Here is a 19,722-nt window from a genome sequence, read left to right as displayed (position 1 = left end):
AGCTAAACGTAAGTGCTATTTATGATCCCAGTGTGTTTAATGCACAAAAAGTGTTAATTTCATGGGTCATTTCATTAGAAGGTGACAAAATAAGAAATACTGAACAATGTAATGAGCTTCACACTAGATACATTTAAAATATTGTAATGCTGCTACTTTCAGTGTTTCTTAAGAATTGGGAAGTAATTTGTTTATCTTACTGGGCACAATGCTTTAAAGCGCTGTTTTTGATATGTTCTGCAAGTACCTGAGCCAGGGTTTGGGTTAGGGTTTGAAACAACATTTAACAATTTGTGATGCATTTGCTGTGCTTTAGGATGCATGTGAAATGCAGGAAAAGTGTTGGTTTTTGTTTCCTCAAAATCGAAATTTGACCCAATTTTGTATTCTTTGCAAAATCTGTCTGATCTGTTGATCAAAAATGGTCAACTACCAAAATTTTCAAAATACATTCGACATGCCAAACTGTCTGTTTTTGTCTTCTTTTCATTTTAATTAGCCTATGGGACATGTTTTGTTTTGTTTTTACAAGGAGCAACTGAGAAATGTAAGAATAGTTTACATCTTAAAGAAAACCTGTTGAGAAAATCCATCCAGTGTACATGGGTCTATATACCGAATCTATTTTATTGCATGAAAAAGAAAAAAATGATATTAGAGGACAAACAGATAAGCTTAAGTCTCATTTTAGAGAGAAACTTACCCTTTCTCTCTAAAATTCTAGAACGTGCTGTCACACTTCAGTTACATAACCACCTCATGACAAACAACCTTTTCGAACCCCTGCAATCTGGCTTCCGTCGACTTCACAGCACAGAAACCGCCCTAGTCAAAGTCACCAACGATCTCCTAATAGCTTCTGATTCTGGTTCTCTTTCCATACTCATCCTTCTTGATCTCAGTGCTGCCTTTGACACTGTTGACCATAACATCTTGCTTTCTCGTCTCGAGACTGTGTTTGGAGTCTCTGACACTGCCCTCAAATGGTTTAAGTCTTACCTCACTGATCGCTGTCACTTTGTCTCTCTCAATGGGTACAGGTCTGAAATTGGTCTTGTCAAGTCTGGTGTCCCTCAGGGCTCAATACTGGGCCCCTTGCTCTTCAGCATTTACATGTTCCCACTTGGTCAGCTTTTAAGATCACATGGCCTCAGCTTTCATTTTTACGCTGACGATACTCAAATATACATCCATACCAAACCCGACACTGATGTGGCTGTCTCTATTCTATCTAATTGCATCTCTGACATAAAAATTTGGATGACTCAAAACTTCCTTCATCTTAACTGTGACAAGACTGAAGTCATGCTTATTGGTACCCCCCATCAACTTCGTAAAGCCAGTCCTGTAACCCTGTCTGTAGATGGCTCTGTACTTGAGCTCCAATCAAAATTGAAAAACCTTGGGGTTATATTCGATTCTGGCTTAACATTCGACCCACATGTACAGCATACTGTCAAAACATCTTTTTTTCACCTTAGAAATATCGCAAGACTACGCCCTATGCTATCATTAACTGTGGCTGAAAAGCTGATCAACATATTTGTATTCTCTCGAATTGACTACTGCAATGCTCTGCTCCCTGGGGTATCTAAATCTACTCTGAACAAGCTGCAGTATGTCCAAAATTCAGCAGCCAGAATCCTGACCAGATCTAGTGCAAGTGTTCACATTACTCCTATCCTGGAGTCCTTGCACTGGCTTCCGGTCAAATTCCGCGTAGACTTTAAAATCCTCATGCTCACCTACAAGGCTTTACATGGCTTGGCACCTCAATACCTGTCTGAACTTTTATCGCCCTACTCCCCACCTCGCAACCTCCGCTCTTCAAATTCTGCCCTCCTTACTGTCCCCCAAGCCGGTCTACATTGTATGGGCGACAGGGCCTTCTCCTGCTATGCCCCCAAGCTCTGGAACTCCTTGCCCAAGGATATTAGAGAGTCACCTTCTCTAAACTCCTTCAAATCCAGACTCAAAACCCTCCTTTTCAGAAAAGCCTTTACTTAACTGCTTCCATTCTTCACCCCTCTGCTCTTCTTAATACCATCTTCCACGGTCTCCTCTATTGTTATTGTTGTATTGTTGTAATTATAATTGTGTCCTGTCTTGTGAAATTTTCTTATTTATTGTTGTAGTCTTCTTATTTATTGTTATTGTCATCCTGTAAAGCGCTTTGAGAAGCCACCTTTAAAGGCGCTATATAAAATAAAGTTTATTATTATTATTATTATATGATGAATAAAATATCTGTGTGCTTATTATGAAAGTCATATACTGGGGTTTCTCTAATATAACCAACCTGGAATGCAATCTGAGCCAAGAGATTAACACATTTTCACCTTGTATATTAAAAAGTGTTTGGTATACATGCTTTTAATTTAAAAATAGTTTCTGAAGTTTACAAAGTGAATAGAGTGTTAAGTCATTTCAAAGTTATTTTTCTGAAAGGCTTTGGTTGTTGTACGTTAGATGTAGTTATCTCTTATGTATAAAGTATTTTGGAGTCCTTTGGGATTAACAACATTATTTAAATACAAGGAATTGTTATAATTAGCTAACTGCAACCCGGTGTGAATTAGCCTGAATTACCGTCTTGTTCATAACCTATGTTATGTTCTTGTATTGTCATTTTAACCCTCTAGTTATGGGTCCACAGCCCTTAACATTGTATCACCTAGATTTACAAAGACGTAATACATTTTGGACTGGAAATGTATCTTGCAAGAGGAAGGATTTAACAAAACAAAAAGATTTTAAAACCTCCTGTCATGACAGACAGAAGAATAATCCCCTTTTCCATTTAGACATTTTCAATAAGTGTATGTTTAAAGCTTCCATCACCCATCCATGTTTTCTTGTTGAATTTTATTTCTGAAATCCATGAAACGCACGCTAGTTATTAGTGTCATGTAGCATGTTAATGCCTGTTCTAAGAATAACTACTCCAGAAAACTGATGATAACACCATTTTGCATTCTTTGTAATGTTGTCTATTCACATAGACAAGTTAAGATTACAGAGGTAAACAAATCCAGCTTCCCTTTGTGTACAGTATATTCCGGACAACCATAAAAACTGCCATAACAAAATTGCCATTAACAGCAGCAATCCAAGCACATTTCCGGATGATGTCAAAGGTGGTAGATGCAAACACGTTTCAAGCTCTCCAAGTAAATGGAACTAGGAAGGACTTTAACCTTCACCTCTAATTGCCTGATAAAAGATGTGGGTAATTGATAGTAGCATTTCCAAACCCATCTACAGAGATATTGCTGGAGTGAAATAACTAATGAAATGGGAATAAAAATAAGAATATCAATCAACGCTGTAATCCCTAATATATTCTTCATTAGCCTGAATATTCGCTATCTTTTATGTTAGAATTACCATTGTATTGCTGATCATCAGAGGAAAGCACTTAATGATGTAATTTGTATTGAATGTCTCATACAGAACACAATGGTTTTTCTCCTCTAGTGCAAATGCTAAAATCTTGAGATGACAGCTGTGGTAGCAGTGGGCTGCAATGTCATCACTATGTCATTACAATGCAATTGATATCCACCTACTACCAGTAGTAAGGGGATAAAAAAACAATGGATTGCGTAACTGACATTCAGTAACCTATTATGTACAGCCTAACCTGAATTCCACGTTTAATTAAAATGTAGGCAGACATTTAGGTTAGCCGTGACTCAGAGAAGCGTGGTTGTTATAACAAGGCATCAAGGGGTTTTGCTGTTAAATAGACTTGGGGGTGTTTGTATATAGAATACTGTCTTGTAAAAGTAGGTTATTGTCAAATGGACTACAAGTCAAATGCTTAACCCCTTCAAAAGTGTCATAATTGCACCCTCCTCCACCCCTCTATTCTGCCTAGATAATGATACTTGATCATTTGACAAACATGTATTCCTAGAACACACAAGCATCTGTTTCATAACTCACAGGATAGCCATGCACCTTTCATAATACGTTACCGGCACACTAAATCCTCATGTTCACCGTCTTTATTTTCGGATTATTTTCTGCTCAAGAGAAAGTTGGATTTATAGTAAATATAGTGAGAAGGACCCCATCAGAATTTCTAGAATGTTAATCTGAGCATTGATTGCAACCAAAGCAGAAACCAGACTGGCTAATTAGCGAACAAGTTAATGCATTTGACACAGAACTCTCATTTAATACAAGCCTGTCACTGAAATTAGTCTTTGTTTAGAGGCAGACAGCCTTGTAGAGAAAGAGTAACAGGTGCAGATGTTGGTCTGCCATGATGATTGTGAAAAGTTGACTATTTTGTAAAGAAAATAAAAGAAAATGTTTTGGCTGTGACCACTAAGAAGGTTACTACAAAGGACACCTACTACTGCCTGGGTATGAAGAGTGAACTTACTTTAATAAACATGAGTAACTATTATATATAGTTATATATATATACTATTATATTATAACTAATTATATCATAAAAATAATTGTATGATGAATAACTCATTGTCAAAGAGAGGAACTTCAGAGGAAAACTAAGGCATCCATTACAAATTGAATCTTTATTCTCTGTTTCTGCATCCTATTATACTGTAAATTATGTTTCACCAGTTGTCAAGGAAAATCTGTGCTGTATATACTGCCCTTCATATTTTTCTGTCTCAGTAACTTTTTATTTAATACATTAACATGTTACGGGGACAGCTTTGAAAACTATGATAGATCCAATTTATTGAGTGTCACGATTATAGTCCCCCCTCCTTAAGGGTGCTCCAGCCCTTTCACTGAAGACTTCATTCTGTGCACCTGATCCCTTTTACCTAGCCCACCTTAAAAGCCAGGCGCTGACGCTCATCCGGGCTCTGCTCTGATTTCCATATCGTGCGAGTCCGGGACCTGGAAGCGCCTGGTCCCGTTAAGGTTTTAATCTCTGTTCCCGTTCCCGTTCCCTCTCCGCCGGTTCCGACCCGGCCTTCGTGTTTTTAATTCCTTCTTCTGATGGATCTCCTGGTTTTGGACTTACTCGTGTGTTTTGGATATTCCCTAAGGACTACCCTCTCGGATTGTTCGCCTCGGCCACACCTCCCCCGTGCACCAGCGCACCGTGGACACGCCCCCCTGTCTTCAGCCCCGTTTTCCTGCATGACGTTTCCCCAGTGTTTCCCCACTCCGTTGGACTGTGTCGTCCGCATAGGGTCCGGAAAGAACTGTTCGTTACATTGAGTTTTAAAAACGTTTTGAGTATAATACAGTGCCCTGCTACATCAGACAATTTATGTTAAGGATATGTTTGACATTAAAAGGGAAAAGATGCATGAATGACACCATATGACATAACATGTGATATGCATCCCAAATTAGCAATATAATAAACAGAGTGTGTTCCCCTTCAATTGAAAAATAATACACACTTCAGGAAGAATCTTGTGATTCATTGTAAGAACTTTGATGTCAACTCCTCATACACCATGTGCAATTACCTTTGCAATATCATAGCAATTATTTCTGATGACTATTTGAACATTGATCTTATAATGGTCTTCTAGTGTTGATTGCAGAATATTTTAGTCCGGATCATGCTATTGCTTCATTATTTGTCTCTGGACTAAATGTCTGAACTAGCTGTCAGTTTTGCACAACTTTGTTTTGCAATTTATATTTCAATTTCCTTTCCTCCAGGCATCCCTGTAGCCTCTCCAGTTAAATTAATCCAAGCAATAATTAATAGCTGTAAATAATTAAAAAGAAAAAAAAAACTTTAAGTAATGGATGTATTTAAAGGACGGCTTAGAGATATACAGTAAAAATGGATAGAGAGATGCAGGACTACAAAAAGGTTTTTACTCAGTGAACGAATGTAACAATATCTACATGTTGCAAAATCTTCAATTTATCTTTACCACATCTAAAAGGCTTCAACAGTCTGTCATTTAACATCACGAAAAAGCACAAAAAGTCTGATGGTGGTGAAACAGAGACCTTCAGAAAAAATACATGGCTATACAAAACACAAGGCTATAATGTAGCCAATGTAATTGACATGGTGTTACTTGCAATTTGACACAGGCATTTGTCAAATAATATTCCCCAAGAGATCAATATAATTGGTATACAATCAATAACCACTACATGAATTACCTAACAAATGTTCGAAAAATGCCAAACAGAATGCTGCACTATATAGTTATAAAATTGTAGAATTTAGGTTGAATTTAGGATGTTGTGTTGGGCAGCATGGTTGCCACATGGGTTTCTGGTGGGAACTCCAGTTTCCTCCCGTAGTCCAAAGACATGCTGGTAGGTTAATTGGCTTCTAGGAATGTGTGCGTGTTTGTGTCTGTTGTTGTTGTCCAGACTCCAGTGTAGTGTGTATTTAGTACCCTATGCAGACAGTAAAATCCGGAAGAAACTGGAGAAGGGCAACAGGGAAACACGAGAGGATCAGGACGGGATGACTGACAGCGGGGCATGACAATGGTGTTCTGGAGCTCGGGGGGCGTGGCGCAGGCGAACAAGTCCAAAACTGTCCAGAAGGGGAAACCAGGTAGCAGTCCAAAGTCCATTGCCGGGAGATCCATCCAAACAGACAGGGGAACGGGGACGAGGAATCAGGAACAGGGAAGTAAAATCATAACGGAGTTGGGTGCTCCGTGCTCCGGACCCAGATGGTCAGGACGCCGAGAAATAAGACCTGCCCTCGGGCTACCCGCGAGCCTGGGGAATAGGCAAGCCTTGTGGTGTTCATTTTCGAATATCGAACCCTGAAGCGCAGAGACACCAAAGTAGTGAGGAGGAAAATAGGAAACAGGTGCACGTAATGGTGACAAAAAGGTCGGAGCGCCCTCTAGAGGAGGGATGACGACCGTGACAGTTGCCTGTGATGAACTGGCGTCCTGTCCAGGTGTATCTTCCCTTGCACCTGTTGCTTGTCGGAATAGGCTCTGGGTCCTCCATAACACTATACTGGATGAATAGATTAGAAAATGAATGGATGGATGTTATGTTAAAAGTGTTCAATTAACAGTAAAGTATAATTTTGTCAACATGATAGAAAAAGATATTGGATCTCTGGAATCAGAGACTAGAAACTTGACCCTACACTGACAGGTTAAAATGAACTGAATTTCATGAAGTCAATGACAAATTCAATCACGTGGACTGCTTCAGAATTAACACTGAAATCTAAAGCAGAAGACACAAGGGCACACGTGTGACTTTTTCAAAGAGAACAGGAACAATCAATTCATAATTGATCATTAATTCTATGGATGCTGGAAAGGTTTCTTTTTTATGTCCAATTTCCATAAAATGGTGTCAATCCATGAAAATGGACTGGGTCAACCAGCTGAAATTGTAATGCATTCAATCTTTTCTTTCACAAAACTGTGACACTTAAAGGCTCTTTACGATAAACCTTCTTCTATTATTATTTTCTATTTTCCTCGTAGTGTACTGTTTATGTACTGTACAGCTCATATGTTACAGTATTGATAATTTGATTTCACAATTAAATACAATATACAAAGCTCAACAAACCTCTAAAATCGTTGACCAATTATACATGCTCAAAACAAAAGTATTCTAATAATTTATTGACACGTTCTCTGAAATACTGTTGAATGAAATTACTAAAGGATGCGTGATTAAATAAATGTCAGTGGCCATGTACAGCCCTCAGTTAATCAGTGCTCTAATGCGTGTAATGTGTAGTAAAAGCATGACTAATTGGGATGATTAAAGTAATGCAGTGGGATGATTGTTAATGACGGCTCAGTTGGTGGCTTAATGAGGAGGGTATATTGGCATCTTGAGGATGGAAGACTGAAATACAGGTTAGAAAGTCAAGAAAAACACAGGGCCCCCAATATTAACTATTAGGAACTTGTATAACAAGTGAGCTTAACACTTCTTGAAAGGAGGGTTTGTTGCTGTGGGAAACTGCTGTGGTTTTGGTGTTCTTGTAAAGTCCATTGTCCCAAGAACAAAGGCAACATTTTTTTTCCAGAGGCTATAGGGAATATAAGGAATATAGGGTTCAAATCAAAACAGAGTAGAACTTCTGTTCTGCCTTTAAATTATTTTAGCTTTAAATTACGTGCTTTATGCATTCAATTAAATAAATATGGAACTAAGAAAATAGCATAGTCCATTGAATTTATCAAATAATGTCTTTGCACATTTTTATCAAAGAAAACTGCTCTTGGGCAGTAAAACCTCTGAAGGTAAACACATCCCTAGCCTAGTCAACTGCAGTTTAATTTGCTTTGAAGTATGATTTAAGAGATGTTTTTGAAAATCTTTTTTCCCCATGAAAATTTAAATAATTCAAATTTGGTGTGTGTTGAGTGTGCTGCTCTGTCACAATATTGTTGTGCATGTGCGTGGAGTTTAAAGAAAATAAAACTTCAAAGGGCTCGATTTAATTTCTGGGAGATTCAATCTGAATTGCATGGAAACTGTTTTAACATGCTATTGTAGCAATGCACACACTGTATAATAAGCTTGCTACAGTGACGTCACGCCCTTGTGTTTGGAAAAGTGTACAAACCCTATGTGTCAGCTGGCCTCTTAGGATGGTGTGTTTGATTTTTGTTAGGGTGTGCGGGTTGGGATTTTGGAGTGTGGTTTGAATCACATATCTGTACTTTATACTAACAGAGAGTGAGTAAACTTCCTGTGGTTTCTTTCTTGGGTTATACTATATAATAATCTGGAATCTTCCACTGTGTCTTCATTTATTGAATTATTTGTTGTTTCAACTAAAAGAATGGCCTGTCTCCTACAGTAAGTCAAATTTTGTCTTTGACATTTCCTGTACCCTTGATCTAAGGCTTTTTGTTTAAGATTGAGATGTTTAATAAGGACTCAAGCCTTTTTCAGAAACAAAAGATGGACTGGTAGTCATTTTTACTCTATACAGCAGCTCAGCTTTGACTTCACCTCTGCTCCATTTGATATCATGTTTGTTTTTTGCACAGAGGTTTTGCAGCAGTGGAGTGGTGTTAAACGATGTCAAGGGAGAAACAGGCACTTATTTCTCATGTCAAATTGACAGTTCAGTCTTGTTCAACAGGCAGATTAAGGTCTTCTCTCAGGACTAGTTTCAAGCTTCATCTACAAAAGTGTAGTGAGGAAGCAGCCTTTCAAATGAGCAAGTAAGTGTTGTACAGTATGTTGTATCTAAACACAAGAGCATTTTAAGATTTTTCTTTATGAAAAATAAAAGAAAATTTAAAATAAGCTTTGAAAATTGCCACTACACTACTAAGAATTAACACTGCATAGCTATGTAAAGTACAGTATCGCCTAAAGAATTCTGCATTGACTGGCATCCAGCTTTAAAACAAAATTGGAATAAACAGCTATTTGTTGCATTTATAGAGTAAATCTCTATTTCAGAGTAAATGTGCACACAAGTAGTATTTTAATGAACTCATAGAGTTGTTTACTTTTCCACAAGTCTTTTTTCAATTATTTGAACAAAACCCCCAAAAAACTTATATTAAGTAATGGTAATAATTACACGCTCAGCTTCTCTTTTCCTTCCCCACATTGATAAGATTCACTATATATTTTAAGGATGCTTGATATCAAAGCAGCAAATGGGGTCTTAGTTTTTTATTTCTCCCTGTGTATCTACAGGGAAGCACTAAAGAAATGCAATGTCCTGGTCTAGAGGGTTTAATCAAATATTTTAAACATAGATACCACAAAATCTGTGTGGAGTTTGTATGTTCTCCCCATGTTTCCTCCATGTGCTCCAGTTAACTCCCACAGTCCAAAGACATGCTGGTAGGTAAATTGGCTTCTGGGAAATTGGGCCTGTTGTGTTTGTGTGTCTGTCTGTGACTTGGGTCCCGACCAGAGTTATCCTGCCTAGCGCCTCTTGCTTGCTGGGGTAGGCTCTGGCTCCCTTGCGACCCTGTATTGGATACTGCAGTTAGAAGATGAATGGATGGACATTCACAAAAAAATCCCAGACCATGTGAACAAAAATACAGCCTGTAGAACCATGATAAGTTTTTATTATGAAACTTGACACATTGTCAAAATAAAAAACAGAGTTAGTATCGACGATGACCTCCATGTTCATCCTTACAGTTCTATCCTGATCAGCTTCTGGATAGACTGCTCTGGGATGTTCTGGCACTCTGTTCAACTTCCACATCACTAGATATTTAATAGACCGCTGTTTCACTCACTGTTGTATTTTAAAATGATTGAAAAATTTGGGTCTCTGAAAGAAGTGGTCCATTGGGTTCTATTTAAATAGACAGCAAAATCAGTACATTCCATTGCTTATTGTGTATACAGAACAAGTTTTTGTTTTTAATTGAATTGTTTTTTAATTACAGCAGTTTACAGTTAGTATGTGCATCACCACTTCCAGTTTGGCATGCAGGAATGGAAAAACAGTTTGTTCAAGGACTTTGTCAATATATCACTGTGTAGTACATCTTCCCTCGTACTGAATTAAAAGTGTGCTAAAGGACACTCTTTCCCCCTAGTATGATGCTTTCTTGTAAATAACTGTTTGCCTCATGTGTGCCAATATTGTGGTGAACATCTTTTCTTAGGTCTGTAAGGGGAAAAACATGGCAATCATCATTTAGCAGAACAATTTACCACTCTGTTGGCCGACATCTTAGGGGTTCTGTGGGTATCTGTAAATGTTCTCTGACCCACAGAAGACAATAGTTTTGTCACTCAGCTGCTAGCATTGTGCCCTTAACTGACTTCCAGGTACGGAGCTCATTTTCATGGAGATGGCAAGATATAGGTATTGCAGGTATTTGTTTTGATATGTGTGGTATTTCGTCTGGGAATTTCTCAGAATGTTGCTACAGTTTGAAAATGTGTGTGCAGATAGATGGTGTGGATTTGAAGGTTCTGGCCAATAAGGTGCTTTTTAAAATATGGCCTGTCCCTCAAATAGCCATTTTTTGCTACTTTCTTTGGATCAATCTACTAATTGTTGAAGCAGACTCATTCTCTAGGCCACTGGTTTCACAAATCAGCCATTTTCAATTATGCTGATAGCAACTAGACTAAACAACTAGTCTTTCCTATTGGAGTGGAACAGGTGATATCTTTTGTTGTTGTTACATTAATTAAAATGGCTTTTTTGAATGGCTATTTAAACAGACTCTTAATTAACTAATTTTGGTTGAACACCTTCAATAATGCACATAGCAACCTTGAGTCAGACATTGTCTTATATTTTGCTGGTCTTGCAATAATTAAAATCATGTTTGTTTTAAATGACTATTTTAGTAGTTTGTACAAAGTCCTAATGAATGCAATGCAATGACATTGGATAATGTATTGAATGTTTATTTACTGTAACTCACTTGGCTAAAGAAAATGGTAACCAGATTGTATGGAAGATGCTAACATCACCCCCTTTGCAGGTAATGAGCCAGGGAACCACTGCAAGGGGTGGTGGGAGAGAGAGGATGTGGAAAGAAGTGCTCAGGAGTTTTAAAACTCCATATACAGTATCAATTCATTTCGGTGATAGAATCAACTCCATACCCGACAGAGAAACAAACGGGTGTTTTATGACATCAAAGGATTTGATCTCAATAAAATGTTAGCCAAAGGAACATCCATCCATTTTCTAACTGCTTTATCAGGTGGGGTACACTCTGGTCACATCACCAAGGCAGACAAACACAAACAGTTACACAGTGCTAATTTTCCAGAATCAAAATGTTTTTGAGTTCTGGGAGGAAACTGGAGTACCTGGTGGAAACCCACATCAACTCAAGGAGAACATCCAGACTCCAGGTAGGTAGCACCCCAGGTCTGAATTTGCTAATCACTGTGCTACCATGCCACCCGCTCCAATGAACAATAATACTCAGTCAGTTCAGTATTCTAAAACACATTGTGGCCAATGTGCTATCGATGCAAAAATATTGGTTTATTGTTTATCATTATACATAATAAGTCATTTCATATTTGACAATATTGTTGATTGCTTTGCAAAAATACATCTGAGCATTTGTCCCTAGGCGGTATTCAACCACCTGTCACTGTATTCTGCCACAGGTCTCCTCCAAACAATGGTCAGTTTTCCTATGAGAATAGGCTGCCAAGAAGCACATGCGAATGCAAAAGAAATAAAATGGAAATGACTATTCCAGCATAATACAAAGAAAATGAATCACATTTATAAAATCTGTTAGTTAAGAATTACTATTTACAAACTGTTTTACTCAGTTTTACAAACAGTATTTTAAATACAGTTACTTTATATGCAAAGCAAGGAATGCATTTAAATTCAGTAGTATTCCTTGTTGGGACCATTAATTGAAAATATATTGTTCCTAAATAATTTTTTTCTCAGCTAAATCAATCCAATTGAGCCAGTGAACATTCCATTTTTTCTATTATTATTTGTGTGTGTGTGGGATACAAAAATGACATTTTCCTTGCACAGAATGGTACCCAAGAAGAACGCACTGGTATGTGCTGACAGTTTGATCTCAGGGGAGAGGCTGGTTAGATCATTATAATTTGCTGATTCCACCTGCAATTATGATTACTTTTTAATCAATTCTTATTCCATTTTTTGTTTACCTCTTGAGAAAGGAAAAATGTACAGACATTTGTGGAATTCTGATGTGTCACAGAGTAAATAATTAGTTTTCCTCAGTGCATTTGTTGTGATGAGAATGGTGCATTAAGTAGCAAAGATTACTTACTGTGCAAAGAGCACATTGTAAAAAACATCAGTGCAGTTGCATTTCCCAGTAATGAAAACTGGCATGATTCATTTATCCAAAATAATGAATGGCCAGATTAGTAATTCAAATGCAGATTAAAATACAACACAACGGTGTTTCACATATAATATTTCAAGTATTTGCTTCCATGTTCATTATATTCTGTTTTCTTCTTTTGGTTATAAATCCTCTTTTGCCACAGGAACTTCTCATATTGCAGTTTTGAATGGCCCTTATAAGTGAGTGATCAAGTGTCTCTTCAGGTGATATTTGAAGTATGTCTTGAAATATACTTCATCTATAAATTCAAAAGTGTGATTTCTGAACTTTTGCAAGGCCTAGACAATAAAGGTGTCTGTTATTAGAAAGTATTTGTTGATGTAAAGGGGCCCAAACATCTTACACTCTGTATTTAAGTGGAGAGCAGAACAACCTCATGAAAAAGATTCAACACATAAGAAAGGGGTTTCCAATTCTTATCCAAGAGACCCCTAATCTGTTTACTAGTATAATCACCTGCTTCTAGACTTGGGGAAGCCCTGTGTAATATTAGTGAATTAAACATGTACTCAACTCAAACATGTACTCGTGTTCAACTAAAGGAACTCAGGTGGTCCTTGAGTTTTAGAGTTTGGTCCCAAATGGTATTTAAATAAAAATAATTGCTAACACTTATATAGTGCTTTTCTGGATACTCCATTCAAAGCGTTTTACAGGTAATGGGGACTCCCCTCCACCACTACCAATGTGCAGCATCCACCTGGATGATGCAATGGCAGCCATAGTGTGCCAGAACGCTCACCACACATCAGCTGTTAGTAGGCAGGAGTAATGAAGCAAATTCATAGATGGGAAATATCAGAAGCCCATGATTGGTAAGGGCCAATGGGAAATTTGGCAAGGACACTGGGGTTACACCCCCTACTCTTTTTCAAGAAACACCCTGGGATTTTTAATGAATCAAAGTCAGGATTAATTTACAGAGTCAGGACCTCGGTTTTACATCTCATCTGAAGGACAGCGCCTTTTGACAGTATAGACAGGTGAGTGCCCCCTGCTGGCCTCACTAACACCTCTTCCAGCAGCAACCATAGTTTTTCCAGGAGGTCTCTAATCCAGGTACTGACCAAGCTCACACCTGCTTAGTGGGCTGCCAGTTGTGAGTTGCAGGGTGATATGACTGCTGGCCACAAGTTTAACATAATTTAACAAATGATATATTAATCTAATCACAAAATTGTTTCAAGTCCATAGACACTGGTGAATTATTTGTAACCTATATACTATATAACCTACAGAATTTAAGCTTATATATAAGCTTGATTGGGGTTCATAAGGATAAGCAGTGGAGACCCCTGTTTCAGACTCAAACTATTTACTGTCCAGCAATGCAAGGTCCTCTAGTGTTAAAAAATAAATTCTGATTTTGCTATACCTATTCCATCATTTTTCACCTATTTAAATATATATTTTTTGTTTTTGAATTGAGTTCATAATTCTTATTTTGTTGGGAGTATTCCTTCAATAAAATAAGCTGTATGTCACGATTATAGTCCCTCCTCCTTAAGGGTGCTCCAGCCCTTTCACTTTAGACTTCATTCTGTGCACCTGACCCCTTTTCCCAGCCCACCTTAAAAGCCAGGCACTGACGCTCATCCAGGCTCTGCATCTGGTTTCCGCACCATGCGAGTCCGGGACCTGGAAGCGCCTGGTCCCGTTAAGGTTTTAACCTCTGTTCCCGTTCCTAGTCCGCCGGTTCCGACCCGGTTCGTGTTTTTAATTCCGGATCACCTGGCTATGGAATTTCTCTTATGTTTTTGGATACCCTCAATGGATTACTTTTGGATTGTTTGCCTCGGCCACACCTCCCCCGTGCACCAGCGCACTTTGGACACGCCCCCCTGCTTTCAGCCCCATATCCCTGCATGACGTTTTCCTAGTGTTTCCCCACTTCTTCTGTGTCGTCTGCATAGGGTCCGGAAATAACTGTTCGTTACACTGTACTCTTTTCTTCTCTTTCTGATCCACCAGAGACTTTCAAGTGAGAACTACCTGTGTCTTATTAATACATTTTCAGGAATCCTTTAAATAAATTTACTTAAAAATGTAAATACATTTAAAATCAATTACATCTCAGGCATGCAAGAAAAGGTCTGTACTTTGGCTGTTTTGTGGATCAGGAATAAAATATTAAAGTGGAATAAAAGCTTAGTAAGGCAAAGGCAAGAATAACTCAATATACTGCTTTAAAATGCTGAAACAGAAAATGAAATGGTAAGATAACTAATGTATTATTATAAAATTAAAAGTTCAGTATTGTGGCAATTTACTGTGGTTAATATTTATACAAATTTACTGCAGTACATTACTTTGAAGTACAGTGGAACGTAATTGTGAATTAATACCTTTTGAGTCTAAATACATTTGACTTGAGTGGGTAGAATTATCTTTTAAGAATTAATTCTGCTTGAACTAGTTCAGAATCATATTCAACTGAACTCTTTTCTCCTCACAATATCCCTATCCTAATAATATGCATGCATTAGTCTGCAGAGTGTCATTTGTACTGACTTCAGAATCTTTCAGATCTATTTACGATAACCAAGCTTAGCTTAGCTTGTGTTTTTTTTAATTTGCAAACCATGAATTAATCTGCAAAAAAGTTTCTATCCATATGCGGAACTTTAAAAATTTCAGTTAACCAACTTAAGCAATGCCTGCAGAATTGTTAACTGTTATCTAACAATGTAAAGTAAACAATACTTACATTACACTAAATGTAAATGTAAAGTACACTTACTTTAAAACTCGGGTATTATTTCAATAATCAAATATGTCATATACTGTTCTGTGCATCCCTAGAACATGGAGTATATTTTACCTGTGTTTTTTTTCTGATACATTGATTTTGTATGATGTTCTTACAGGTTTACAATGTGAAGCAAGGTGTATAATGTGTTGTAAAAGAAATTGATTTTAAAACTGTAAAGAAACAACGTAAGAAACAATGGCTTTCAGTGACAGGGCAAGTCTACAAAAGAGAGCAAAACACTGTGCAAATGTCATCTAACATTTGTTTTAACATTTTGAGACCTACAGTAAGTGATTTCCTAGAAATGGACAAACTTTAAACAGAAAATGGAATATACTGCATGCTGTCTCCCTTACATTATGTATTTACAAGCTGTGATGTTTTTGATGTTTTGTCTTGCCTGTTTTCAATCATTTTTTGTAATTTAAATAACAACAACACATATTTAAGTAAAGGGTATTGTGTTAAGTACAATTGAAACATTTTACATCAACACCTTGTAAAAATAGTAATAGTGGAGAGCTTAAACAGTCATGTTTTGCATTCAATGCCCAAGGGATATATTAAAATAGCAACAGAGAATGCTGCTCATGTTGGCCAAGTTTGAAGGTATTTGAAAAATGTGAATATAAAGTATTTTGCATCCAAAGTAATAATAATTTTGCATCATTAATAAATGATTCAATACAAATGTATAATTTATTAGCATGTACATGTACTGTAGCATTACTTTACTTTAGGTGGGAAAATCATTAAAACCTTATTTGACCACAAGCAATACGAAACCATGGTCCAACCATAAGAAAAAAAAAACTCTGAATTTGATTGAAAAATAGTTTCACCAAACTTCATTAATTTACAATAATATTAGGCATTAGTCATTAATTTCATGACCGTCAATTTATTTGGCAGTTTTAGAATCACACCCACACTCCCACAAAATTTAAAGAGGCTAATACATAATTGTACTGTAAAATGCTCACTATGAGTAACAGGAGAATCTCATCTGAACTATGACTTCGTAAAAAAATGTATTTGTTGTTTATTTATTCAATGGTTTAGTTGTTTTGAAACATTTATCGTAAATAGTTTATGTCCATTATATTAAAAGTGGTACATATTTATTACAATAGAAAATACAATGTTACAACACGGTGTTTCAAAGTCTTTACTTTGACAATTTGGTTTTATATTATCAATGCAAGCGCATGGGCCAGAAACAGTTTTACATTTTAGAGCACGTGTTTCCTTTAAGAAATACGTCTCCCGGTTGAATTGAGTAGGCGTGTCTTTTAAATATTTCAAGTCGGCTCAGAAAAACATCATTGCACTTGCCTTTTAATCCACAAAATTACAACCTGGCAAATTATATCCACGAACGGCGAGCAGTTTCACAAATCAAATGGAACTTTCTATGTTAAATAATAGCCATCTATTCGTAGAGAACTTTAATTGTACATAACGGAGTTAGAGTAGGCTTTTCGGAGGATTCATTCGCCACAAATCGGAGCATTTTGAAGTTTAAACCAATGCATTGATTTGAATCACATCAGAAGAACACCACTTTGGTAGGACTCTTCACTTTCAAATATTAAAACCCATTAGTTCTTTCCTGATATAGACGTAGACGTAAGATGTTTTAACAGACTTGTCCTCCACCTTACAGATACTTTTGTCTACAAAGACGTTTATTTTGAATATATATATATACACCCTGCTTTTTTCTAGGTCATGCTAAATGCATTCAGCATGCAAAGATTGCGCTTCGCATATCTATAGCCCGTTAATTTTTGGTGTAAATACGGAAGCACTGATTTTTTCCTGAGCTTATAATGAACAGTTTACACTGCCTTTACTTATTACACTCAGGATACCCTCTACCATTTTTCTATACGGATTTTCCCTACATGACAGCATCAGGCCGAGTGTTTTTTTTTATGTTTTCCTGTTTGTCTTCAGTTCAGTAAGGACCTCATCCATCACGCCTACTGGCGTTGTAAAACAACGTAGGACTACATTGGAAACGGTACAGATGTCCAGCGGAAGATGGAAGCAAGGGAACAGATAGGTAATCGTAAATGATGACGTTTTCTTGGGGGCTGGAATTCGTATTAAAGGAAAGTGAATCCAGTTTCTTGGGCCGATAAAACTTAACCGTGCGCACGAATTTATCTTTGTATCTCTCTGTTGACACATTATACTGTAGTTGCAAAAAAAATCCTTTGCATGTTGACTCGTAACTGCAATATTCACAAAATGTACATTTTAACATCCCCTTAAGAAGTATCTTATTAAAAGCTGTTCCTTAGCATGATGTGTGAGTGACAGATTAAAATATGCATAGCTGTGCAAATGTTCTGCACATTTTAGATACGATCAGGAGTTACAGTCGATGTAAATAATGAACATCAACAGTTTACAAAGGCTCCACTAGAGTTTTCTACTATTATAACAACTTTTATTAAGACAATGTAGTTTAAGATGAAACCAAGGTTTTCATATAGTAATCTTCAAGTCGCATGGATCATATTCTTCAGAAATTTGATCACAATAACTCAAAGTAAACTAAACAGTTGCAGCTACTGTGAAGTGTAAACACTAGTCTATCTCGTCAGGTATACAGTACCAATATACCATTTGGTATTCTATTTGTACTGTACTACAAAATACAGATCTTTCAGGATTAACTGTTCCACAATCTTAAAGTTCAGTAGATCGCCATTGAATTACGTTTCCGCACAAAGGAAAAAAAAACAAATGTGTATGTAATCGTATCTGCACAGCTGTTGCATTTATTAAGTTAGTTTCAGATACTGTACTTCTGATTACAAAATATTCCGTAGAGTTTTATACCTATGATAATATACAGTGCCTTGTAAATGTATTCACCACCTGTGCACATCTTTTTAAAGTGAATGTTTTAATTAAAACTTGAATGCTCAAACGGAATACTTTTGTACAAGGCAGACATAATCATAAGAAAGGTTACAAGAGACCATTTCATCTACAGTATGTTGCTCACTTGGCAGATATACTGTAGCTTGCTACAAATGTATTTAGAAACCCATATGTTCATGCTTTGATTTTGAGCTATGTGATTAAATACCTGGAGGGAAAGAGCCTTTATTTGATATGGTGCTTTGATGGTGAATGGTGTTGCAGAGAAAGTTCAGGTTTGATCAGTGTGTGCTATGATCATTACAAATATGAATCGGGAAGGGGTAAGAATTTCTGATGCTCTATGTGTCGTATATCTGTATGTAAGTGTGTCATGATTTGTGTTATCTTGTTGCAACAGCATACAGAGCTAAATACTAGAATAGCATAGCTGAACGTGTCACTAGAGGAGATCTAGTGGCAAGTATATGGGCTTCATATGAACTTTGATCATGTCTGAGTGTCGTAACACCAGACGTTTCTGAAAAGGGATTATTATTATTGTTGTTGTTTTTTGGTGTCTCATAACTGTTACATGGCAGAAGGCTAATTCCTAACTTCCTGTGGTGACTGCGTGCTACTAAACATTGTGATAGCCCTTTCAGCTTAAGGGGTTTACTATGTATGTTATGAGTCTAGAAATAATGCAATGCTGTCATTTTAAATAAGAACTTAAGGGGCAATTGGAAAAAGGGCTATTAGCTGACCTCTTGTTTTAGACTTTTGTGAATATGTATTCTGCCCAAATTTATTCTAACAAATTACATACTTTAATAGTTTCATTTTAAAAGAAGCACATAAGCTGAAATGGGCCCCCTTAATAAGAAAAACCCATTCACTACTTGCAAACTAATTTTGCTTGACAGATAAATAACACCTAATTAAGTTACGCAATCGTGTAGTTCTTCTTTACCGTGAGTAGATTATTTAATTAAAAATGTCTTATGCAGACTCTTTGAAAAACCGGTAACATTTAGATCTAATTATCTCTGAATTCAGAAGAAAGCAGGTCACGACCCACTTCAGGAGTTACATGTTGCCGGTGTTTTGTGTTAACAGATATGGAGGTAATGGCTCCTCTTATTGAGGAAACAGGCCAGTGTTCCGAAGAAATTTCAGATGAGGATCATGATCCTGAATTAGTTCCAGTACAGAGGCATTATGAGCTTGATAATCACCAGGGCATTACGTAAGTACTGTTAGTCTTTGATATTTGTGCCATGTGTGCTGTGGGGAAAAGGGGACTTGGGGGTTTTG

At 37.0% G+C, this 19,722-nt stretch overlaps 1 protein-coding gene across 4 annotated transcripts in view; it reads left to right on the top strand.

Annotated features, from left to right (window-relative positions):
- Positions 1–19,722, top strand: part of slc36a4 (solute carrier family 36 member 4) — a 200,829-nt gene that overhangs the window by 10,678 nt on the left and 170,429 nt on the right. For 3 of the 4 annotated variants that reach the window (XM_069190100.1, XM_015341615.2, XM_069190099.1), the window contains exons 2-3: positions 17,488–17,596; positions 19,525–19,654. In XM_069190100.1, the coding sequence (XP_069046201.1) occupies positions 17,575–17,596; positions 19,525–19,654 (152 nt within the window). In that variant the 5' untranslated portion in view covers positions 17,488–17,574. Of the gene's footprint in view, positions 1–16,865; positions 17,097–17,487; positions 17,597–19,524; positions 19,655–19,722 lie in introns of those variants that run through there. The other variant, XM_006628120.3, reaches the window with a different exon arrangement.

Source organism: Lepisosteus oculatus, chromosome 5 (genome assembly GCF_040954835.1).
Source record: "Lepisosteus oculatus isolate fLepOcu1 chromosome 5, fLepOcu1.hap2, whole genome shotgun sequence".
Lineage (NCBI taxonomy): Eukaryota > Metazoa > Chordata > Actinopteri > Semionotiformes > Lepisosteidae > Lepisosteus > Lepisosteus oculatus.
The sequence above is the reverse complement of the archived record's forward strand: the minus strand, read 5'-3'. Positions and strand labels throughout refer to the sequence as shown.